Genomic DNA, 25,700 nt, shown 5'->3' with positions numbered 1-25,700 from the left:
TAACCATTGAGATGTAACAAGAATAAATTAATAAAAAATTTTAAAAAAGAAAGAAAGAAAGAAAGGGAATGTAGCTGGGTGTTGGTGGTGCACGCCTTTAATTCCAGCACCTGGGAGGCAGAGGCAAGTGGATACCTGTGAATGCAAGGCCAGCCTGGTCTATAAAGAGAACAAGGACAGCCAAAGTCACACAGAGAAACCCTGTCTCGGGGAGAAAAAAAAAAAGAAAAGAAAAGAAAAGAAAGAAAGAAAGAAAGAAAGAAAGAAAGAAAGGGAATGCAGAGCACCACCAAGAGCAGAGTTTCTGCAAAGATAAGAGCCAAACACTTGGAATCAGGTGTGAGCAGATGGCCTCTGCCAGAGGAGGCCAATAGCCACTGTATGTGGCAGGAAATCATGTCAGTAATACCAGAACTTGAAACAAAACCTGGGGTGAAATTCTGAACGTTTACTTTCTTAGATACACAAAAGAACCGTTCTTACTGCTTGTCTTAGTCACTGTTTTATTGCTATGAAGAGATGCCATGGCTAAGGCAACTCGTAAGAAAAAAAAATCATTTAATTTGGCGCTTGCTTATAGTTTCAGAAGGTCTATGATCAGTCTCCATGATCAGTCTAATGGAGAGCATGGTATTGGAACAGTAGCTTAGAGTCCTACATCCTAATCATGAGGAAGAAAGTAGAGAGAGCGAGACTTAGCCTGGTATGGGCTTTTAACATCTGAAAGTCCACCCCTACCTCCTCCAACAATGCCACACCTCCTAATCCTTCCGGAATAGTTCCACCAACTGGGTGGAATATGAGTCTACATTATCTTCCTCTCAGGCATCTCTCAGTGTTATCTAAACGTTACCTCTTGGCTCCCACTGCTTGAGGGAAAGAGGTTTCTTTCTAGTTCATAAACTCCCTGTTTCTCAGGATGCTAGCTTATAGAACATACAAGTAACAAAGTCATTAAGGACACAGCCAAGTCTACAGATTTCTAGGCCTCATTTCAGATTTCCTGACTCAAACTCAGAGAACAAGCTAGGAATATGTCTCTAGAAGCTCCTGGGTAATTTTTCTTTATTTTAAAAAGTGACTGGAAAGAAGATAAAATGGCCAATGCTAACAAGAGTTTAAACATGACTATACATTTAAACCCTTAATAGATTACTGGGAATGCACTTATTCATTGTGGGAAAGTGAGAGGCAAAAATGCCTTGCAAAATCCATTTTGAGCAGTGAGGGGAAAAAAGCTCTGCTTTGCAGCTAAACCAAGTATCACTAAATTTACTGGTAACCGGTGAGCAATCAGCATCTCTTTGTGGCTTGGGGGCTGAACATGCTATTTTAATGCTGAGTTTTCAATTAAACACCAGGGCTAGGAAATTTGGTTGATTGATAAAGTGCCTGTTGTGTGAACACGGGGACCTAGGTTTGGATCCCCTCAGCATCTATATTGGGTGTGGTGCTGGGTCTCTGCCATCCTAGCACTGGGGATGCGGAGACAGGAAGATCCCTGGCTTTCCTGATTTAGTGAGCACCAGGTTCAGTGAAAGACCAAGTCTAAAAAAATAAGGCAGACAGCCATTGAAGAAGGCGCCTATTTTTGCTCCCTGGATTCCACGTGTACACAGACACACTTCCACTCATACCAGAACATATGCTATACCTCTACGCATATATGCATGCAAACAAAAGCAAAAACAAGCCACCAGAAAATTCAGTTCATATATTTTCTCTTACCATACAATTTTTGGAAGAAAAACAGGAAAAAATAATCTCCTGCCACATTACTACTTGTATTTTTAGATCACTTCCATTGCCCTTTCCAACACCTGAGTAAAAGTGAAAAACACACACTTGTTAAAGTCAAAACATCTCACCAATCGACACCGCAGTTTGAGATTAACGACCTCATTTCATAATGTAGACATATTTTATCATTTGACATTGTATAGATTTTGTTTTTGAAAAGCAAGACTTCAGAAGCCCAATTTTGTCTCCTAAAGCAGAATTTATGAGACTAGAGAGGAAAAGAGAGAATAAAACATGTAATTTAGTTTTCAAGAGTTAGAATTCCATTGCTTTGTCTTTTCAGAAAAAAAAAAAAAGCTGGGCATGGCGGCACATGCCTTTAATTCCAGCATTCAGGAGGCTGGAAGATCACTGTAGGAATTCCTTAAAATTTCCAAGGTAAACAAACAAGATATAAATAATCTTGGTAGTTTTAATTTGTATCTTCTGGTTTTTTTTCTTCAATAACTGAGAAAATGTTAAAGGCTGTACATCTAGATCTTGTTCTGTGCTGCTCAGAAAGCTGGATATCCTAGGTCTTCTGGAAGATGCTAGTGTCTGGTAATGATTCCCATGGCAGCCAGCACATAGGACTCTGTTCAGTCCATGGCTTAGCTGACACAAGACTCTTACAGTTCAGAAGCAATGTCTTTAGCTGCTTTTCTAGCAATGGAAATGGCACAGCCCGGTCCCTTCTAGGTGAGCCATTTGCGCTTTCCCACTCTGTCTGAGAGCAAGGTGTGTGTGTGTGTGTGTGTGTGTGTGTGTGTGTGTGCGTGTGTGCGTGCACGCGCGATTGCGTCACAGAGAGTGATGGAGAATTAGGCACAGATGCTACCATTTCTTCTCATCTCTCAGGAAAAGTTAACTAGGTTTCCTTCCTTCCAAGGGTGATGGTGGATCTTAGTCACAGCATCTCTCCTCTGACATCCCAGAACACACCACGAGCTACATGGACGATGATAAGAACTTTTGCTACTGGGAATTCTTTGTAGCAGCTAAGAGGATATGGGACAGCGTGACAGAGATGTTTTCTTCTAACCCTCCCATCTTCATGTAGATCCAGGTAGAGACGAAGCAAGGGCCCTTAGGAGCCTTTCTTCACTTCCAACCCTGTGTGCTCCAGCACGCTGGCTGGCCCACTATCTATGCACTATTTCCCTCTATTGCCAACCACACAGGAACTTCCTTTTAAAAAATATTTGTATTACCATATTTTTTCGGACCACAAGATGCACTTCCTCCCAAAAGTGGGGGGGATTAGGGTGTGCCTTATGGTCTGATTGCTGTTTTTCCTGTTTTACTAGTCTAAAAACTGGGTGCGCCTTATGGTCAGGTGCATCATATAGTCTGAAAATATGGTAGTTCTTTGAGAGCTCTGTATAACTTGTGATCATATTGATCCCGTATGACCAACTCTCTCAGATCTACCCCTCCTATATCCTACTTTATATATTAAAAAAAAATTAAATCCATCAAAGCTAGTTTGTACTTCCCAAATATTCTTGATGTGTGGTCTTCCACTGGAGTGTGGCTGGCTTACCAGAGGCAGCATGCTCAGAGAAGCTGACTCTTCTTTTCCCAACAGTTATCAGTTGTTTAAAGCTCCTCAGTGAAACAGGAGGATTTCAGGCCCCACTTCCCTCTTCATGCTGGGGTTTGGTCTGGCTTGGGCTTGCACAAGTCTTGTGCATGCTGCCATATGTGCAGCTTCCCCGTATGTTCAGATGAAACTGTTTCCTTGCAGTCATCCACCGCCTCTGGCTCTTACACTCTTTCCCATGATCTTTGAGCCTCGGCATGGTAGAGGAGTGATGTGTGTGTGTGTGTGTGTGTGTGTGTGTGTATGTATATATAATGGAATGTATATGATGTTCTATTACACATACTATATTATATATCCCATTATATGTATGTATGTGTGTGTATTCCATTATTTTGCAGTTGGCAGTTAGCATAGAGACCCACAACTGCAGAGAAGAAGAGACTGTAGAATCTACCCAAGAGCTTCTAAGGGGAAGGAGACACTGGACTAAGCCTAGTTAAATGTAAGTTTTTAGTTTAGTAGTTATATGACAATAAATAAAAACATTTGCTGACTGGATATTTAAGGCATCATAGCAGAGATGCCCGTGAAGATTGCAGTAGGAGGAAGGGGTAAATGAGGAGATCAGGTGACAATAAAAAGCATCTCTAGGAGGGCAGGTGAGAAAATTATATGGGGATGCCTCTGACGAGGTGAGCATGAGAAAGAAAGAAGCAGTCTCAAGCACTCTCCACGGAGGCCAGAGAGGCAGTAAGAAAGGACAGGGATGCTTTCCCAAACCCCAGCACCAGCTGATGGAGGAAGGGAACACTGAGCAGCTGTCAGCACGCTCTCACATGGCCAGTGGCAACTACGGAGGTAGGGATTCATGTGTGAGTCATTGTAAATAGGCAGCTACTCCTCCAAACATGAAAACACTGGCTCTTCTGCCCAACCCTTCCATTCTAAATAAAGCACTTACCATGAATAGAATAAATGATGAATTTTTTTATCACAAGTATTTTGCTTGGAGGGAGAGTCCATCGGTAGCTACATTTCAGTTTTTCAAAATATTTAACATATCTGTTCTGCAAAGCAACAGAAGCCTTGATTAAAGTGGGGATATCAGCCATTACTGACCCTGACCCTTCCTTGCCCCCCCATCTCTCTCCCTCTTATGAAGTGTTTGTCAGCTACAGTTAAGGTAAAGAAACAACTCTAGAATGCTATTACATAGCCGGGCATATTTCATATATGTTGCCTCATGACTGAATATCTACCAAGAAAAAAATCTGAATTTGGTACTGGGTGAATGAACTAACATGAAAGGAGCCAATTCTTGCCCATGTTTTTGGTTTTGTATATGTGAGATATATATTTATATATGTTATATATATATATATTTATATACATATATGTTATACATATATATGTATATGTAGCCAAGTATGCATGCATGTGGGTATGTGGGTACTCATGTGGAGGCCAGAGGTTGGTGCTGGCTATTTTGGATCACCACCACCATCATCATCATCATCATCAAGATAAGGTCTCAGTGTGTAGCTCAGGCTGACCTAGAATTTACTATATAGACTAATCTGGTTTAGAACTTCTAGAGATTTATCTTTTTTTTAATGCAAGGACTTTCAGTAAACTTGGAGTTTATCCATTTAGCTACACTGGCTGGCCAATGAGCTCTGTGGATTTACCAGTCTCTGCCGGCCCCCTATCCCTCCCCAAGTGCTGAGGTTTCAGACTTGGAGAACCAGGCCTTTGTGTGGGTGCTGGAGATCCCCAATTTAGATCCTCAAGCTTGACTGGTGAATGAACCACCTCTCAGCTCCTGGCTCGTGTGTGCTCAGGAAAAAAACAAAACAAAGCATCAAAACAGCCTCAACACTCCAATAGAGTGGTTGAAACTTAGTGATGATGACGACCTTAGAGGATAAATGTGGTCTGGAGAGGAGAGGCCCTGCTTTAGCAGAACCACGTATCTGAAGACTCTAGAAAAACGAGATTTATATCCCAGTAGGTCACGTGCCATTCTTCTCTGTCTGTCCAGTCTGAGTGCCTTCACTCTCCATTTGTCTTTATTGCCATTGGGAGGAATCCTGGAGGATCTCCAAGCCTCACATCGTCCCTGTGCAATGTTGCTCACAGGACTTTCCTTGCCTCTCTCTTCAAGAAGTGTTGAAAGTGCTACTAAACTAGCAGTCATGCTTCCTATTAGAAACGGGAGTCTGCGGCCAGCGAGATGTCTCAGTGGCTCTCCCTTGTCATACGTGCATAGGAACTGGCTTCAAATCTCAAAAACCCTTGTGAAAAATCCAGCCATGGCTGTGTATTCCTGTAACCCAGCACTGTAGTGTAGAGGCGCATGGACCCTGAAACTCACTTGCTAGCTAACCTAGCCCTAACAGCAAACTTCTGGTTCACTGGGAAACCCCATCTCAAGAAGATCAGGTGAGAGCCATAGAGGAAGATGCCTGATATCTTTTTCTGATCTCTACATGCATATACACAGCAATGCATCTGCACATTCACATTCACATGCATGACCACACGCACAGGCACACGCACACACATGAGCACATGCACACATGAGGGGAATGGAAGTCATGTGTCTTTTTGAGTTTGTCATTTTTTTATACAGAACCTAAATTAAAAATTACATATGATTTGTATGTACATGTGTGTATTTATATGTTTGTATGTGTATTATATAGCTCATGAAGCTAGAAAGGGCATAATAGGAGAGAAGAAAAAGATCTTAAAGGAATGGGGACACAGAGAGAATAATAGAGCACATACAATAGTACAGGAGAAGGAGGTGCTAGCTGAGGGAATAAAGGAAATGAGCCAGAGGATGGGTGAAGACAGTGGGCACAGGAGTGAGGGGGTGAATGAGAAGACATGTATGACACATGTGACACATATGACACATGCATGAAGATATCATGCTGAAATCAATTACTTTGCTAACCTAAAACATTAATTTAAAAATTTACAGTTATAAGAAAGGTTTCAGAGAAGGGGGAGGGAGAGAGAGGTTTTTACAAGTTCTTGACTTGGAACTGGTTGCAGTATGGCTGGTAGTGTGGTCCACAAGTGACTGTGATGGTGTGTAAGCACCACCACCCAACAGAGGGCACCCTGTTCCATGGTCTTGCCAACACCCCTCAAGCCTGTAGTTGAGTCCTTGCATTGATAGCCTTTGATAACCAGTGTTAAAGAGGTTTTGTTTTGAGGCAGGTTCCCTCTATTCTGGAACTCTCTAAGTAGACTGGGCTGGCCCCCTTGAACTCACAGAGATCCACCTACTTCTGTCTTCTGAGCACTGGGGTGACACGCATACACTACTAGGGTGGGTATTAAGGAATTTTAAAGAGAGTCCTTATGTCAGATGTCATAGTGAAATACTTGTGGGATGAAATAGTCTGTTGGCTGGAATTTCCTTAAAAATAATTCAGGTTTAAGGGAAAGAAAGTGTGGAGAGGGATGTTCAGGGGTTTGAGGAAGAACAGGTAGAGAATGGACACAGCGCAGCTGATGTGGAGCTGAGATGATGGTTGACGTGGACACAGCGCAGCTGATGGGGAGCTGAGATGACGGGTGACGTGGACACAGCGCAGCTGATGGGGAGCTGAGATGACGGGTGACGTGGACACAGTGCAGCTGATGGGGAGCTGAGATAGTTGACGTGGACACAGCGCAGCTGATGGGGAGCTGAGATGACGGTTGACGTGGACACAGCGCAGCTGATGGGGAGCTGAGATGACGGTTGACGTGGTACGACGAGCATAAAGTAGTCGACTCTGTTTTTGTGTGTGTTGGTTTGAGGTAGCTCCCTCAGGCCAGGGAGGTGCGCGCTAATGGCCATGAAGCTGACACTGAACTAGACAAACTTCCCCACCTCTAACTGCTTCACCACATATTTGCCGTAGCAACACCAATCCTCACTAGCACACTGTGTTTGGAAAAGTACATGATAAACTGTGTTTGAGAGGCCAAAAGGCAATAATATATATTTCACCACAGTCAGTATGTAGAACTGAGCATGGTGTATAGATACACACACATATATGAAATACAATATTATCTAATATGCAGTATTTTTTTGAAATGAGGTCTTTCCTAGGCTAGCCTCAAAACTGAGATCCTCCTGCCCCATTATAGGATTATAGGTGTGAGCCATCATGCCTGACTCAATAGTATTTTCCAAACTACTTATCTTTCTTGTATGTATGTATGTATGTATGTATGTATGTATGTATACATGTATGCATGTATGTATGTATGTGTTTTTGAATTTGTGAGACAGGGTCTCTCTGCATAGTCCTGGCTGTCCTGGATTTCACTCTGTAGACTAGGCTGGCCTTGAACTCAGAAATCTGCCTGCCTCTGCCTCCTAAGTGTCCGAGCCCATTCTTCTTTAAAATACGATTTTTCTCTCTCCTCTTTCTCCTCTCTCTCTCTCTCTATCCCTTCACCCCCTTACACACACACACACACACACACTCATGTACACAGGGGAATCATCTAGAAACTACTCTTCAGGCACTGAACTGTAGGCGTGTCTGTGAAAGGCTCTGTTCCTCCCCGGGAATTGAGTGGTAAGCTTTATACGATAGCTATAGGTCAGAACCCTCCTACCTTGGGGGCAAATCCATTCCTGAACTCTAGGAACAATAACAAACACAAAATGTAGAGTAGACTGTTCTGGGCAGATCACAGAGCTTAGCATCTGAGGTGGGGGGGGGGGGCTCTCAGCCTCAGGGCGGGAGCAAGGCCTGTCCCAGGGCACCTCAGTGCTGTCACCTGATCATCAGCCTGGAAGGGTGAGATGTGAAACTAATGACAAGTGCTGATGCCTCCTGCCCTCCCACAGAACCCTCAAGGCAGAGATCTTACCTGAGAAGGGGTCTCAATTCCTTGAAACTTAGAGCTGCTGCTTTTATCTGTCCGCCGTGCCCCAAAAAAGTAAAGACTTTCCTAGGGGAAAGGGGGCAACACAGCCACAGTTCAGCTGCGCTCTTCCTTCCCCTACGCCAGGCATTCTTGACTGGCAGTCCCTGGGTAGAGGCTACCCCAAATACATGGACTGCTAGACCAGGAAAGGCCAGGAAGCACTTCAGGGCTGACCTCTGGGCCTCACAGAACCCTGAGCTCATTGATTCAGCTAGCCTGGCCAGCAAGCCTTGGGAATTGGCTTGACCTCATTCCCCTGGACCTGTGGCCCTCTTGTTCGGGTTACAGGGCACACCACTGTGCACAGCTTTTTCCTTTCTTTCTTCCTTCTTCTTTCCTCCTCCTCCTCCTCCTCCTCTTCCTCCTCCTCCTCCTCCTCCTCCTTCTTCTTCTTCCTCCTCCTCCTCCTCCTCCTCCTCTTCCTCCTCCTTCTTTTCTTATTCTTTCTTCTTCTTCTTCTTCTTTTACATAGGTGCTGGGAGATCTGAACTCAGGTCCTCTTGCTCCAGCTGCAGGATCTTTACCCACAAAACCATCTCTGCACTCCCTGCAATTCACTCTCTGAGGCTCACTGACTTGTTCAGGCCAGCAAGCTCCAGGACCCGCCTGTCTCTAGTGTCCCACCTAGCCCTCCTGGAGTGACGGACAGGCACATGTTGTCACTCTCTTACATGGGTACTAGGGCTCTGAATGCAGGGCAGGTTCTTGTGCTTGTCCAATAGGCCTTTTACTGACTGAGCCATCTCACCAGCCCCTCACTAAGTTTATTTTTATCACTCTCTAATTATTGATCTATAATTTTAAAAAAATCATTGCCTTGGGATGCTTTTTTTCTTTCACCTGTGCCCTTGACTCCCAGGCACTGGATGAACTGGCCCAGCCCTAAAGCAGGCATGGCGCCACCTACAGCCCCCAGAGACTATATAGTAAACCAGGAAAAAAGACTTTTGTTGTTGTTGTTGTTTGTTTGTTTGTTTGTTTCTATTTTTTGAGACAGGGTTTCTTTGTGTAACCTGTCTGTCTGTCCTGGAGCTCATTCTGTAGACCAGGCTGGCCTTGTACTCAAGAGATCCACCTACCTCTGCCTCCCACCCAACTGCTGGGATTAAAGGCGTGCGCCGCTACCATCACTCCGCTAAAGTACCCATTTTTCAAAGCCCATGTGTCAAATTATAGAAACAGAGAGGGTGCTGGGATGTGAGAAATGCACATGTTTGGAAGTCAAAGTGTCTCTTCTACACATTGTAGGAGAGATGAGCAGGGCGTTTGGAAGTGCTGAGTTCTCAGCTCCAGGCAGGCAAAGGAGTGAGAGTTCTGTTTCAAAGGGCGGAAACAAGACGAGGACGATGTCTCAGTGGGCAAAGAAGCTGCCAAACCCCATGACTGGAATTTGATGCCAGAACCCACAGAGTGGAAAGAGCAAACTAACTCCTGCACCTGTGCATGCACATACACACATGTATGCATAAGCACTAAATAAATGTTTTGGTTTTTTTTTTTTTGGTTTTTCGAGACAGGGTCTCTCTGTGTAGCCTTGGCTGTCCTGGACTCGCTTTGTAGACCAGGCTGGCCTCGAACTTACAGCGATCCTCCTGCCTCTGCCTCCTGAGTGCTGGGATTAAATAAATGTTTTTTAAAAAGATGTTTAAGGAATTGTAAACAGCCCACCTTGTCTCCTCAGAAATTTCTGGAGAGGCCATATATCTCCCACACATTGACTTTGACTCAGCAGAGATAAAATATAATAATATGCTGTTGTGAGTTGGAAAGTGATAACTTTTAATGACTTACCAATTATAAAAAGGCAAATCCTTTGGGGGCACTTAGCTAATTAATCTTGATACTATTCTTGCAGCAAAGCAAGAAGCCATGTCATAGTGGTGGGAGGAGAGGGGAGGGGCGCGTTCTGACCACTGAAGACTTTTCCTTGCCTTTCCTTTCTTTTTTTCTTTCTTTTCTTTGTCCTCCTCTGGCCCAGGCTGGCCCTGACAGTAAGTTCTTCCTGCTTCAGTGTGAAATGCTGGGGCCAGGGGCAGGTACCTACAAACATGACCCAGCCTTTTTACATTTGCATGGCTGGTTTAACTTATCTTACCTTAGTCCTGCAGTTACCATGCTCCACCTCTATTAAAATGTTGATATTGTATATATCATCATCTTTGTACTAATTAAAAAATATTACACTAAAATGTGACAAATCTTAATTACTGGGGTATTTTACGTTCCCTTAAACTTTGTGTCTCTCTGACCTCAGCTGAGTCCTGGCCCAGGACAAGAGTTACCAATCTCACATGAAACAAGGGAAAAATAGGGTTCTGAAAAACCACCTCTCCAGTTTAAATTATATGAGCCATGACTCACAGAAGCAGCATGGCATTTTACAGTGACGCTTCAGAATAAGTAGGTTCCGTCTACATGAGGGACTACAGTGACGTCGTTCATACCTTCGCATTTAAAACTACTTGGCCAGCAATGAGGCAGGCACAGATCATGGTTCCGGTTCTCCCTGGAAAGAAAAGGCCATTTAAAGAGTCATCGTTTCTCATAGTGCTCAGTTTGAAAACTCACTCAGAGGACTTGGGGCGATGGCTCATTTTCTTGATGTGCAGAAAGCACCAGGACGCGAATGTGGATCCTAGAGGCCACGTGAAAAAAGCTGCTTGTGACAGGATTAACCTTGACCTCAGCACTGGGGCATGGAACCAGGATCCAGAGGCTTGTTAGCCAAAACAGCTCTCTCTGGGCTCAGTGAGAGAACCTGTCTCAAAAAGTAAAGTGGAGTGCCGGCAAGATGGCTCAGTGGGTGAGGGCACTTGTTGCATGAGCCGACAACCTAGGTTCAATCCCTAGAACACACACACTCACTCACACACATACACTCATACACATATCCACATCCCCATACACTCATACTTAGACACACACACTCACCCACAAGCACACTCACATACACAGTCATAAACACACATGCACACACACATGCACACACACATGCATGCACATACAACACATGCACTCTCACACACATTCGCACACACCTACCATACACACTCATACATACACATGCACGCACACTTAAACATATATGTGCACACACACTTCATGCATGCACATACACATGTACTCTCACACACACTCATGCATGCATGCAGACTCACACACACACTCACACATACACTCATATACACACAAACACACACACACACACACACACCATATAAATTAACACAATAATTTTTTAAAGGTTAAAGCAATTAAGAAATCCCAAGGTCAACCTCTGGCAACACAGCAGAAATGCCCAAAATGCATTTTGTATAAGTAAATATACCTGTTCCAAATATTTTAACTCAGAAATAGCCCAAGTCATTGCTCTGTGGCAATACCTGGAATTCAGTGTCCTACTGTGGGGATGATGCACAAGTGTTGCTGTGGGCTTTTCGTCGTCTGTCTCTAATGTTGACATTGTGGAAAAGGTGAAGACAGTCGTCTCTGCCAGGACTCTAACACTAAACCACTACTTATATACCTGTTTTTAAAATCAATTAATTAAATTTCTTCACAGCCTGATCCCAGACCCCTCCTTCCTGCCCTCCCAGTCCTGCCCCATGCCCCCTCCCCCCTCTTCTTAGAGAAGGGGAGTCCCCAAGGGGTATCAACCCAAACTGGAACCTCAACTCGCAGCAGGACTAAGCACGTCTTCTCTCACAAAGGCCAGTCAAGGCAGCCTGGCTAGGGGAAAAGATCCAAAGGCAGGCAATGGAGTCAGAGACAGCCCCCGCTCCCATTGTTAGGAGACCCACATGATGACCAAGTTGCACATCTGCTACATGTGTGTAGGGGGCCTAGGACCAGCCCATGCATGCTCTTTGGTTGGTGGTTCAGTCTCTGTGAGCCCCCACGGGCCCAGGTTAGTAATATCTGGCTTTGGTAACTAATATAAACACTCATAACATGATGTAGCCTCTGCAGTGCCTATCATTCCTTCCATTTAAGAGTTCTTAGCTAATTAAACAAACAAACAAACAAACAAACAAACAAACAACTACTCAGTCCCATGCAGTCCAGACTACCTCAAAGTCTCTACGTACCCAAGGATGCCCTTGGACTTCTGATCCTCTTGCCTCTAACTGGTCTTTTCTTTGTTATGGTTTCTAATTTTGTGTGGGCTTTGTTTGTGTGTGTTTCTTGTTATTTAAATTGCTTTCAAATTTCTGATTTTAAATATTGCCCCCCCTCCCATTTTTTAAAGAGAGAAAGAAGGCACAGAGTCGGATGGGTGGAGAGGATCTGAGAGGAGATGTGGCAGGGGAGCCATTATTAGGATACGTTGTGCAGGACTTCACTAAGAAGAGTCGCTCTTTTCTAAAACTAAGCCAGGGCCAGAGAGAGTACTCACCCCTGTGATGGCAGTATTTGGACGGAGACAGGAGGATGGTGAGTTGTAGGCTTGCCTGGAACATGAAGGGTAATTCAAGGACCAGCTGTGCTACTTATTGAAACTTTGTCTCAAGGGAAAAAAAACTCTCTCCAAATAAGACCAATAACAATAAAAACAGCAAAAAAGAAGACTGGAAAGATACTTCCAAAGGAAGACATGCACATGGCCAAAAGGTATATAAAAATGTTCAATGTCACCGGCCCCAGCTGTGCTACTTATTGAAACTTTGTCTCAAAGGAAAAATACTCTCTCCAAATAAGAGCAATAACAATAAAAACAGCAAAAAAGAAGACTGGAAAGATACTTCCAAAGGAAGACATGCACATGGCCAAAAGGTATATAAAAATGTTCAATGTCACGGGAGAGCACATTAACCACAATAAAATAAGAATGATAAAATGATACATATGTTAATTACTTGGATTCAGCTACTGCACAATAAATATAACTACTAAAATATAATGCATATCATAAACACATATAATCTCTATCAATTAAAAAATAGCCTTAAAATAAAAAGGTGTTATACTATCCCAAAGATAAATATCATTGGTATTTTAACAAACTTACATTAGCAAGCCAAAAGTAAAATAGTCCAACTATGTAGTAAGCAAGGGGAAATCCTCCCAACCTTCCTCTGCTTCCTCCTTCTTCTCGTCTCAGTCTTTTCCTCCTGTTTCCCTCTCCTCACCGTCTTGAAGCCCATAGTTTAAAGTGTTAATCATTGACGTTGCCCAAATTGCTTTTGCTCTCATACATCAGCATTTCTTTACAAGAAGGGAAAATTTAAAAGGCGGTCTTACCTTTTCCTCCCTTACAGTGAACTGCCACGACATTTTCAGGGTCTCGAACCAGCCAGTCATTTACTTCCTTGGTGAACAACAACATTTCCCTGATTTCAAATAGAAGATTTTTTCATTCAATTAAAAAATTTCCAAAATATTAATTTTCTAAGACACCAAGCCCAAGGTATTTAGCCCTTTTTCAGACGTCCGATGTGGCAGAGACTTACTCGAGAGTGGGGACATTATGGTCATCAATCATGATTCTTCGGACCCTATAGTGAAAGTGCTTAGGGTCATAAGCTCTCTCACCTATGGCGAACAACACACATGTCATGTATCTATGCCTGATAACATAGCAAAAGTTATAAACAGACATACATTTTCAATTAGAAAATTCCTTATCTATCTTCAAGTATAGCTCTCTGTTTACTCTAAAAACAATCTTTCAGAGTTGCAAAAAAATAAAATAAAAAAATAAAGTTTGGTGATTATTCACCTCAGGCAAAGTAAGCTCATTTTTAAAAGAGGTGTCACCAGTCCCCTGCTAATGACATCTCAGTACATCACCATGGGTGTTAGAAACCACAGAGCAGAGACAAATGTGTCTGGCAGAGATGCCGGCTCCTCAAGCGGTTCATTTAATACAAGGCACTGACCAAGTCACGAGAGACAGGGTGGTACACTGCGCTCCAATCTATTTCCTGCAGAATTGCGTCTTTGTTTTTGTTCTAGTTCAGCGCCCTCTACTCATAACACCTACTCCAGGTGGGTTAGAAAGCGGACTTGTTAACTTTTACATCTCGGCATCATCTAGAAGGAAATAATCACTAGAACAGACGTCCCTCACATGGATCACCGCTGCTCTGCCTGTTTGGTCCTTCCAGGCCCACCTCGGCCTCCCTCCTGGGTACATTGTGCGGATGAGCTAACTTTCCTATCATGCAAGGGCAACACTCTCCACTGCTAAATACATATGACAAAATGAAATGCGAGGGAGGGGTCCTCGAACAAACTGCTCTCTATCTATAGTAGCTCAGCAGTGAGTCCGTGTACTTACTGCACAGATTGTAGACTTGGTAGTGGTTTGGGTGCTTGGTGTCGAGAAACCGCACAACCTCCTAAGGACAGACAGACACAGATGTTACCTAGCCCGCATCATCCAGAGGTAAGCCTGGAGCAAAGAGGAAGGACCGACGAGGAGTCATTAACAATGGTTACTTGCTTCACCTGCTTCTCACTGGCATCTTCTAGGGAAAATTCCTCAAATATGAGGACATGCAGATTTTACACCCTTGTAGCCTGCTAATAAAGAAGGCTGGGCATGGTGGCACATGCCTGTAATCACAGCACCCTGGGAGGCAAATGCGGGCTTATCTCTGTGAGTTCGAGGCCAGCCTGGTCTACAAAGATAGCCAAGCCTCACGGAGAAGCCCTGACTAGAAAAACCAAAGAAAAGGGAGAGAGGGGGAGGGGAGGGGGAGGGGAGGGGAGGGAAGAGGGAGGGAAGAGGGAGGGAAGAGGGAGGGAAGAGGGAGGGAAGAGGGAGGGCTGCTGAGGTTCTCATACCAGCCTTTGCTGTAATTTGAATTGGTTGCGCCCTATAAACTCACATGTTTAAACACTTGGCCCAACGGCTGGTGGTAGATGCGGGGAAGTTGTGGGGCCTTTGGAAGCTGAGTCTTGCTGGAGGAAGGCTACTAGGGGATGTACAGAGCCTTCACATCCAATTTTCACTTCTTGTTCATATTCTGCTTCCTGAGAGTGGATACAAGGTGACGGCAAGAGAAATTCCCCATGGCACATAATAATCAAAACACTGGTCGGGTTGTGTTGGTGCAGGCCTTTAATCCTGGTACTCAGAAGGCAGAGGCAGGTGGATCTCCGTGACTTCAAGGCCAGCCTGGTCTACAGAGGGAGTTCTGGCTTCGAGGCTAGCCTGGTCTATAGAAGGAGTTCTGGAACATCCAGGGCTACACAGAGAAGCCCTATCTCAAAAAACCAACTAAGCAAGCGAACAAACAAAACCAAAACAATGTGCAGAACAAGGAAAGAAATGAAAAGCTGCAAGGGGAAAAGATCAAGTAACATATAAAGTCAGACCTATTAGAACAACACCTGCCTTTTCAATGAAGACTCAAAGAGCCAGAAGGGCCAAGACACCAGAGATACCAGCTCAGAGTACTATACCCAGCAAAACTTTCAATCACAGTAGGCATTCCATGACAAAGCCAAATTTAATTTGTGTCTACCTACAAATTCAGCTCTATACAAGATGCTAGAAGGAAAACATCAATCTGAAGAGGTTAAATCTTTCAAACTCTTCCACAGAACAGTCTGGGGTTATCTTACCTGTGTTTATACATTGGTCCTCCAGGAAACTTTTACTTAAAAATGTGGTAATGAGGCATAATGTTAGATTCCACTCTCATTGGCATCACACACTAATAACTGGATTTCATCATGCTTTTGAAATGCTTCGATGCCTCTCAAATAGCGTGGTGGTGCACGCCTTTAATCCCAGCACTCGGGAGGCAGAGGCAGGCGGATTGCTGTGAGTTCAAGGCCAGCCTGGTCTACAAAGTGAGTCCAGGACAGCCAAGGCTAACACAGAGAGACTCTGTCTCGAAAAAAAAAATCAAATACATTAAACTATTTTACTATCCTGTGTTTTTTGCATTGTTATAATATAATATTCTAAGTTCTGGGATTCTGCTGTTGTTTTGTTGGTCATCATACTATAGAACACAAACAAAATTCTCTTAATTTATAAGAAAATAGTAGGATATAAATTTTAAAATGGTTGTAATGAGCCCTGCAGTTCTATCTTTATCATATAAGCACTGCTCTTACAGGTACTAGTGCAGCCTAGACGTCTTCTAATTGTGTTGAGATGGCTTAACTGCTAAACCACTGTGTTGCCAACTCTTTACTTCATGAGCAGAGAGCTTCAAACAAGGGGCACTGGTATAGGTCACAAATCTGACTTCTGGTTTTATAAATTATTTGGTCTTTTGACTACTGTTCTCTCTCCTCTCTCCTCTCTCCTCTCTCCTCTCTCCTCTCTCCTCTCTCCTCTCTCCTCTCTCCTCTCCTCTCTCCTCTCTCCTCTCTCCTCTCTCCTCTCTCCTCTCTCCTCTCTCCTCTCTCCTCTCTCCTCTCTCCTCTCTCCTCTCTCCTCTCTCTTCTCTTCTCTTCTCTTCTTCTTCTTCTTCTTCTTCTTTCTCTCTCTCTCTCTCTCTCTCTCTCTCTCTCTCTCTCTCTCTCTCTCTCTCTCTCCTGAGGTTCGCTTCCCTGCCTGGATACCTAATGGGATCCCTCTCAATGTACCACCACATCCTTAACATCCTTTTTTTTTAAGGAGTAAGAAAACCACAGGGCTGCTATATCATGATTTTCATGGTATTCACTGGTACCTTTGGAGGCCACACAAGCTTCAAGAGGAGAAAATCAACTGACAGCCGTACCCAGCTGTGACACATATGAGCCACAACAGTGACCAACAAGGTACAATAACCTTCACAGTGCAATAGTGGCAACCCACATCTTGATGGTATCCAGCAGTTCTCTAATTAGACTTAAGACCCTCTCAACAAGATGAAAGCCAAGTTGACACTGGAAACCTAGCCAAGGAGCCAGGGCTAATGAAGTCACGGATCTTGGAGGAGAACCTATAACTGCCACTTTGCTGAACTAGCCTAATCCCTGAGTCCAATCTAAGCAGTTGTTCTCATGCCCAGAGATAACTGTGGTCCTCAGCTCTCATCAAGGAAACCGCTCTTTGCAACAGATGGAGACAACTACAGAAAACCACAATAGATCAAAATGTAGAGCTGTGGTGCGCAGTCCCAACTGGTAAGTCTACAACACAGTCCCTGCACCGAAGCTTCAGGGACCACTGCAGAAAAGTGGGTAGAAAGACTGCAGGGCGTTTGCTGTGAAAGCGTGTCTCCTAATGTTAGAAGGTCTACACACAAAGTCTCCGCAACACGGCAGCCTAAGTATGGGCTAAACAAGGACAGCAGACATGCTAACACGGCTGGGGTTTTCTCAAGGAACAATGGAAACCTCGCAGACAGGAGATTATCTGTGACTTAAATGAGAATATCTCACCCGGGAGCATTTTACCAGATGTCTTCTCAGAAAGCCTTTAAAGAAAGATATTTTGTTTCTGTTTCTATAGAAAGAAATTTTATTTTATTTGTTGTGTGAATGGCTTTTGTGTGTGTGAATTTGGGAGATTTTTTTTCATCTTTTGATAAGTAGTTTATAATAATGAAATCTCAACAAAAATGACTTTAATAGCTTGTGGGGGTAAAAAACAAATCTGGGTATTCAGTTTGTGTGTCTTTCTTCAGTTACATTTGTTGATAGTCATAATTTTGAAAACCTTATAATATGGCTTTTTGGAGACTATACTGGATTCATTGACTTTATGAAGTAGTATATAAGTGTATCATTTCTTTATATAAGTAGTTGTATTTTTAATATAGTGATAACTAGTGTTGTAATTTTTTAAAAGAACTGCCATTATACATAACTATTGGGTGGATCTGAATAATTTACTTTGAAGATAAAAGTGCAGTCACAAAAGGTGAAATTGAAGAATGAGTGGTGACAGAATGAAAAATCATGATTACATCTAGTATGTTAGGATGATGACCAAGAGAAGGTAAGATGCTTAATTCCTTGGTAAGGCGTACACAATTTCATTAAGATACACATTTAAGATTAATTCAAGTTAACATATACCTTGCTCTAATACTTATACAAGAAGGTACAAATATGAATATAACCATGGGCCACCTAATGAATTTTTATTTATTCTTTCATAATTTCATACATATATTTTATTGCATTCTTTTCCATGTCCAACTCCTCCTAGATATTTCCCCTTACCTACCCCCAAACTTCATGTTCTCTTTTTTAAAAAATTAAAAACAAAGGAAAAGGCTACTAGAAAACATGGAGTCTGATTTGTGTTGACCAACTGCTCTGAGTTTGAGGGCTGCCCTGGGGTGTGGTCAGTATACCCAGTGTCATTTGAAGAAAGCTGACTTTCCCCTTCCTAGAAGCTATCATACACACACACACACACACACACACACACACACACACACACACACACACACCTTCTCTCTCTCCTCTCTCTCTTCCCCCTCACACACACACACACACATACACACACATGCACATGTACACACACACACACCTCAGGGAACATGATGGAAGGGAGGACAGAAAGAAAGAGTTGGAGGATGAGGAGAGTGCTGTGAAGTGCTTGTCTTTTGGAACTGATATCATGGTTGCACTCGCAAGTTCACACTAACTGTGGCTGTCTGCACGGAATCAAGCCAGTCAATGCCAGCCTGGATAGGGGAGGGGCAGACACAGGGGGCTCCGCTGAGGAGCTACCGACAGTTGATGACTGCTTAGGGAGGGTTTTTTCCTTTGAGAGTGGCTTCTGATAGTTTGCACATGCTCCAGTGAATGGCCACACACGATGTATGTGTAAGTAGCACTAGCTGGCTGCAATGGGTTAGTAAAACAGAAAGGAAGAGGACATGAAGATGGGAGAATTTGTTGGGGAGCATCCTGGGGGACTTAGAGGGGACAATGGGGTTAGATATGATCAACAGTCATTGTACAGATGAGTGACATTCTCAAAGGGTAAATTAGTTACCATATATCATATATATTTATGTATTTTAAAGAATACATGTTTTACTTATGACATAGCATTTTCTCCCTTGTGACAAGGTAACAGAAACATAACCACGATACCTTACAGATCCTTCCATTGAGAGATAGAGTCTGTTTTCTATTCCTGTCATCAAGCCTGGCTCTTTCATTTACTTGGTTCACTAGAAGGGCAGAGGCAAGCACAGCATACTAGGGTTGAGCATGATTTGCAGCCTCTTGCCACTGCTGCTTTCTAACCCTTGTCAATGCATTATGTAAAAAAGACTGCATGTTGGCCTTCTTGGGCTGGACAGAGAAGTCTCGTTTTAAAAGAGATGTCATATAGAGCCACCTGGCCACGCTCCTGAGGACTGCCAAACCTTCAAGTGACTCAGTAACTGCTCACAGACTCACGAGAGTACCCAGCTGAGACAGCCAGTCCCCTCCTGGCTCACTAGACCCACTCCGATAAGCCACAGTTTAAAAGAATGGTTATGAGCCAGTAAAATGTTAGAGTAGTTTATACATAGAAGAAGCAAACCGATGGCAGTCCATCATGAGTTTCGGCTGAAAGAACAGCATTTGTAAACTTTAAGTATACTAACATCATTAACAGCAAATGTTTGACTCCAGTGCATACTCGCTGGAGCAGTGAGCACGAGCTATGCAAACAGCCTTACCTTAATCGGATTTCTATAGAAAGACTGCCTTCCAGATGATGGAAAGGACATGGCAATAATACGCTCTGGAAGCCAAAGTGATTGTAATTATAAGGGATATCATAATAGAGATGATGAAACATACAAAACTCCATTTACATATAATGAAACTCTTTCCTAAATAAAAAATAACATTTGGGATAAGAGAGAGAGAGAAAGAACACAGTCTCTGAATAATCAAAATGATATAAAATATTAAATTATCCAATAGACACAATGAGCCTAAGACTCAGTTTGTTCATCCCTAGGCCAGAGACTGTCAGCCTAAGTCTGCAGCTCCCTCAATGGGAGTAAAATTTCTTTTCTTCAGCAAACAAAGAAACAAACAAAAAAAGCCCGAGGCTCCAGTAAAGGCAGGAACTGCCACGGTACTTCCTAGTCCATGTGACTCAGGAAATCTGAGATGAACAGAGTAGAAACCTCAGTTTCTGGAGTCGTAAGATGATTAAGAAATCTCTCAGGACCAAGGTCAACTACCAGAACTGAATAAATGAAAGTCCAACTAAGAATATGTCAGCCAATAATCCATTTCCCCCCTGTACCACAAAGTAGCTCTAGTTTGAAATGACATGAGCAGACACTTCCATTGTTGCTGTCACACTGCCACAGTGACTTATGTACTCAGAGATAAAGAGTGTTTGAAATAACATAGCAGAAATAAAAGAGAATGCAGTATCTACCACCTACACGCAAAATGACAATGCCAACAGGTAAGTGTCACTGACCAGTAACGTAAGTGAGGTCTAGGTCAAAGCCGTCCTTTCTGTATCGCCTTTTGTTCCCTGAAACCTGAATTGGAAATTGTAAGGTTGTAGAAGATAAGCCTACAGGAAAATAAGCATGATATACACACCTAAAACCCCCGTAGGTATTTCCCAAAACAGAACAAGCATGGTCTGGTACTCACCAGCCGCCTCGTCAGTTTTTCAAGTTGTCTTTTCTGATGAGCCAGTTGCAAAATTCTTACCAGAATGAGAAGTCGTAGAGGTCGAAGTAAAACTGCTAATCTAAAAAAATTATAGATAAAAATGTAAGTCCCATTTTGCTATAAAAATATGGATTAAGTTTAATAATTTTATAACTAATTACTTTTATTTTATTTTATTTTATTTTTGTGGTGCTTGGATCAAGTCCAAGGCCCTGAGCATGCTGGGCAGGTTGCTCTGCACTGAGCTGTGCTTCCAGTTTTGTTTTCAGTTTGGAAAAGTGGTTCTTGGGAAGACAATGTCATTTCCCCCTATGTAAAAGATAATTGCTAATGTCTAGAGACACTTTTGATTGCCATACTATTATGTTGGTGTGCTGCTACGATATCAAGTGGATACAGGCAGGAGTGTTGTGGTAAACACCTCACCATGAATAGCATCCTCTCTCAGAATTATCTGACCTAAAATGTCAATAAGTATGGGAAAGACATACTCAGAATTTATAGTTTAATATCTGTAGCATCCTTTGTCATTTTCTTTTCTTTCCTTTGTGTGGTGTGTGTGATGTGGTGTGTGTGTGTGTGTGTGTGTGTGTGTGTGTGTGTGTGTGTGTGTGTGTTCATCAAAACACTGCCTGTGGCCGGGCGGTGGTAGCACACGCCTTTAATCCCAGCACTCGGGAGGCAGAGGCAGGCGGATAGCTGTGAGTTCGAGGCCAGCCTGGTCTACAAAGCGAGTCCAGGACAGCCAAGGCTACACAGAGAAACCTTGTCTCAAAAAAAAAAAAATTGCCTGTGTTATTTATACCACTAAAGAGGAAAGATACATCAGAAAACACGCTGATGTACTTACTAACTATGTACGCTGGTTGGCATATCTCCTATCAAAATCACCAAGGCAGAGAACCACTGTTCTGACATACTGGATCTTTAACTTGAGGCCACATGAACAAGCCTCCTTGAAAAGCTCTTCAAAGTTCTTTAAGGCCTTGGGGGTGGACTGAAGGGACGGCTCAGCAGTGAAGAACACTTGCTGCCCTTTCAGAGGACCTGGGCCTGGTTCCCTGCACCCGCGTGGTAGCTCACCAGCATCCGCAGTTCTAGTTCCAGGACAACCAGTGCTCTTTCCTAGTCTGTGCAGGCACTGCTCACATGTGGTGCACACACATACATGTAGGCAAAACAGCCACATACATAAAATAAAAATAAATAAGTCTTTTTTTCATTTTTCTGAGACAGGGTTTCTCTGTGTAGCCTTGGCTGTTCTAGACTTGTATAGACCAGGCTGGCTTCAAACTCACAGTGATCCACCTGCCTCTGCCTTCCGAGTGCTGGGATTATAGGCGTGCACCACCACCGTCCGGCAAAATAAATAAGTCTTTAAAAAATAATAACAATAAAGCATGGGGTAATAGGCCCCAGAGCCACTAATTCAGTGCCTCTAAGGTGGCTCTTGAGAGATTGCTCCAGTTCCAACACATTTAGTTGAATCCTGGATTGAAGTCTCAGGAAGTTAGGGTACAGGAAGAAATCAGCTATTTGACCAATGATAAATGTACTTCTCAATCTTCATTTCAATTCACACATTTTTCTTTCTACAGTGCCACAGTAAAGAGGCAGGGGCAGTGGAAGAGAAAGAGGGAAGGGCAAAGAAAAGAGAAATCTTCTAATAGATCTTAACGGTTTGGACTCACAGAATTTTCTCATTTCTACTACAACTATTCTGTAACATTCTTCTTTGCTGTTGCTGTCCATGTCACCTTCTGGTTTCTTGCTGTTTCCTGATCTCTTAGGACCTTAATTGGAGTCACTTAAATTATATGCTTAATATTCTCTTGGTTACAGGGAAATTCCAGGACTATAGAACTTTACATATAAGGTATTTGTGGTTGAAGCACATATGGGGATTTATTGACAATTTCATAATGTGGCAAAATTAAAGTTAATATAAGAGGAATTAAGTCTAGTTTTTTCTTCTGCATGTTTTCTTTTATTCTGCTGATGACTCTTAGTATGTACACCCTCAACTGGCCCCTGAATGCCAACATCTTTTAGTCTCAAAGCACATGGAAATTTATATAAACATTTCACTTTTAAATCACTTACCAGGTACATAACCAGAGGGTTCAAAGCTAAAATATTAAATAAAACCAGGAAGATGCAACAAAACAAAGGAAAGACACAGCCCAGCAGAGCAGCAGAGGAGTTTTGAGGGTAAGTTTCCTACCTTGGGATATCTCTAAGAATCTTCTTGTCATAAAATATGTAACTCATGGCAATGAGCAGGGTCACACCAATAACGACAGCATCTAGGGTGTTCAGTAGGTCAGAAAAATAACGCTGTCTCCTGGAGCAGGGGATGGGCAAGGCGCAGAGCAGAAGTTACTCAGGAGGGAGTCTAACTTCAGCCATCCTGGTGTCCCAGGAAGAATTAGGTAGGTTATCCTATCCTCACCTGACACCCCCACTCCATCACCTGCATGTAATTCTGTCCGAGGCACATATACTTTCGGTTGTGAAGGTAGCCATGCAGCTTTTGAGAGTCATCACCTATGTTAACATACTCACGCTGCTCATGCTTCTGTAAGTAACCTCAACAAAGTCATCAGTTCACCAAAATAAGAAGAGAATGCTATCTTAATGTTTAAAATGCATGGCTAAGACTACTGGACCAAGGGGAAAATATAATATCAATATAAAGTTTTCAAGTAGTAAATTTATATTTATGCATCTTTATTACTTATTTATCATCTATCTATCATCTATCTATGTATCTATCTATCATCTATGTACCTATTAACTATCAACTATCAATCAATCAATCTACTATCTATCATCTATATCTATCTATCTAATCTACCTATTATCTATTATATATATATATATATCTACCTATCATCTATCTATTTATCTATCGTCTATCTACCTACCTATCTATCATTCATCTAGGTAAAGGTGTCAAGATAGCAATTCATACTTGATAAGTAAGAAGTAGGACGTAGCCATCCGGCAGGAGGCAAACAGTGCCTTCTCCTCTGTAGGTGGGGAAGTGAGATGCTGCGCGTTGCTGGTAAGCGAGTGAAGCTGAACATGGAGCTGTGGTTGTGAGGGATGTATACACGGGTCCCACAGGCGGAGAGAGCTACGTTATTTTGGACTCAGGATCTGGCTTTGTATGCATACTGGGGTTTCAATGAACTGATACTGTCTGCAGAGGGCAAAGGCAGACTTCTTTTCTTTAGACGTGAGCATTGGTTTCCTAGAGAAAGTTTCTTCTGATTCTGAGATAGCATCTAGTTTCATATTGATATTTTCCAATATCTTAAAGATTTCTTTATGCCTTTATTAGCATATGTAAGTTGTACAAATAATAGCTTTCATTTTGACTTCTAACACATGTGAATAAACTATTCTGACCATATTCACTTCCATGCTTTCCTCTCTTGCTTCCCACTCCTGCTAATCCCTTCTCCTCCCAACCAGCCTTCCTCTGCTTTTGTGTCTGCTTTGTGGTCTGAATGATTATGTCGGTGAAGAATTATTTATAGGAGTACGGCTACCTTGCCATGGGTACCTTGTCAATGGCTACACCACTAAAGGGAATGTTGAGAAAGCCTTTTTTAGACCCCGAGAAACTGGGCCATGGACAATTGTCCTTAGCTCCAAAAAGGGCATGAGGAAAAAAGAAAAGAAGAAATCTTAGGAAATAGGAGAAATTGCCCTCTGAGGTGCTCTGAGAGTAAAAGGAAGCTGGAGAACTTAGTCCCTGACTCCCAGAGCAATCCAACCTCAAGGAATGGCCCTCCTGTCCGCCCTTGGAAAACCCAGAAGCAGAGGTCAGTGTCTGTTTTACTGTGGATGCTGTTATTGTGAGGAACATGACTCTGGACTCTCCTGCACCACAGTTAAAGCGTTTATATTTACGGAAATATACATTTTTGTGATGTATTCTTTTAGTGTGTTATCAACTCCTATGTGGAAGTCAAGTCAAGCAGATAGTAACATTTGCACATCACACTCAGGCTCCTTCTAGTCACGTACATGTGGACACAATGGCTGCCTGCCTCATCCCTGAAGCCCTTTTGCATTTTTAGCAACTGTAGAATCATCTACACTATTGTACAGCAGTAACTCTGGTAAAGCCACTCAATGTAAAACTGGTTTAGACTGTTGCTTTTTCTGTGGAACATACCTACAACGAGAAATCTTAATGAAGAAGGTTCCAATTGGGTGAGCTGACCTGGCAACTCTCATAGGATCCGTCTTCTATCGCTACAAAAGTGACTTTATGCTTACAACAACAACAACAACAACAACAACAACAACAACAACAACAACAACAAGAAGCATACTTACCCTTCTACATACACTCGAAGGAGAACATCCATGAGGAAAAATAAAGCAATAGCTAAAGAAACTGAATGGCTTTCCACAGGAATATAAAAATTTTTTTCAGTGATACGTAGATCTACAGCCACAAGAAATATGTCCACAAAGATCAGCAAAACTCCAAACATTCTAAAATAAACAAACAAATAGACTGGAGGTGTTGCCGCCGTGGCTACACAATATTAAAACCAATTATCAGATGCCCCCAAAGGTCCTTATTTGGAGCTAACCTGCTCTATGGGAGAAAGAATAATGTTGCTTTAGAATCTGAAGAAAAATGCTGAGTTTTCACCCAACACAAGTAGTGCTTGGTAGATCAACCTACACCAAGCCCTCCCCACTGCCTAGGGCAGCGGTGTCACTTTAGTGCTCCAAGCTAGAGCAGTAAATGCAAGTTAAAGTCACAAGCTTCTTGGTATAAACTCTTCGAATGCTCAGACGTCATAAGGGGTTCTTACAAATTTCTCATAATAAATAATGAAGTCACAGTAAT

The 25,700-nt window shown here is 42.7% G+C and overlaps 1 protein-coding gene across 9 annotated transcripts in view; it reads right to left on the bottom strand.

The window, feature by feature from the left end:
• Positions 1 to 25,700, bottom strand: part of LOC311584715 (phosphatidylinositol 3,4,5-trisphosphate 3-phosphatase TPTE2-like) — an 83,667-nt gene that overhangs the window by 16,494 nt on the left and 41,473 nt on the right. For 6 of the 9 annotated variants that reach the window (XM_084759297.1, XM_084759295.1, XM_084759294.1 and 3 more), the window contains exons 13-24: positions 25,175 to 25,336; positions 23,046 to 23,165; positions 20,801 to 20,900; positions 20,619 to 20,682; positions 19,855 to 19,919; positions 14,553 to 14,613; positions 13,723 to 13,804; positions 13,514 to 13,602; positions 10,717 to 10,778; positions 8,216 to 8,296; positions 4,287 to 4,392; positions 1,729 to 1,820 (exon numbers count right to left, since the gene is read on the bottom strand). In XM_084759297.1, the coding sequence (XP_084615423.1) occupies positions 1,729 to 1,820; positions 4,287 to 4,392; positions 8,216 to 8,296; positions 10,717 to 10,778; positions 13,514 to 13,602; positions 13,723 to 13,804; positions 14,553 to 14,613; positions 19,855 to 19,919; positions 20,619 to 20,682; positions 20,801 to 20,900; positions 23,046 to 23,165; positions 25,175 to 25,336 (1,084 nt within the window). The remainder of the gene's footprint in view (positions 1 to 1,728; positions 1,821 to 4,286; positions 4,393 to 8,215; positions 8,297 to 10,716; positions 10,779 to 13,513; positions 13,603 to 13,722; positions 13,805 to 14,552; positions 14,614 to 19,854; positions 19,920 to 20,618; positions 20,683 to 20,800; positions 20,901 to 23,045; positions 23,166 to 25,174; positions 25,337 to 25,700) is intronic. The other 3 variants (XM_084759300.1, XM_084759301.1, XM_084759302.1) reach the window with 3 other exon arrangements.

The sequence above is a fragment of the Acomys minous genome (assembly GCF_964271855.1).
Source record: "Acomys minous genome assembly, chromosome: 15".
Lineage (NCBI taxonomy): Eukaryota > Metazoa > Chordata > Mammalia > Rodentia > Muridae > Acomys > Acomys minous.
The sequence above is the reverse complement of the archived record's forward strand: the minus strand, read 5'-3'. Positions and strand labels throughout refer to the sequence as shown.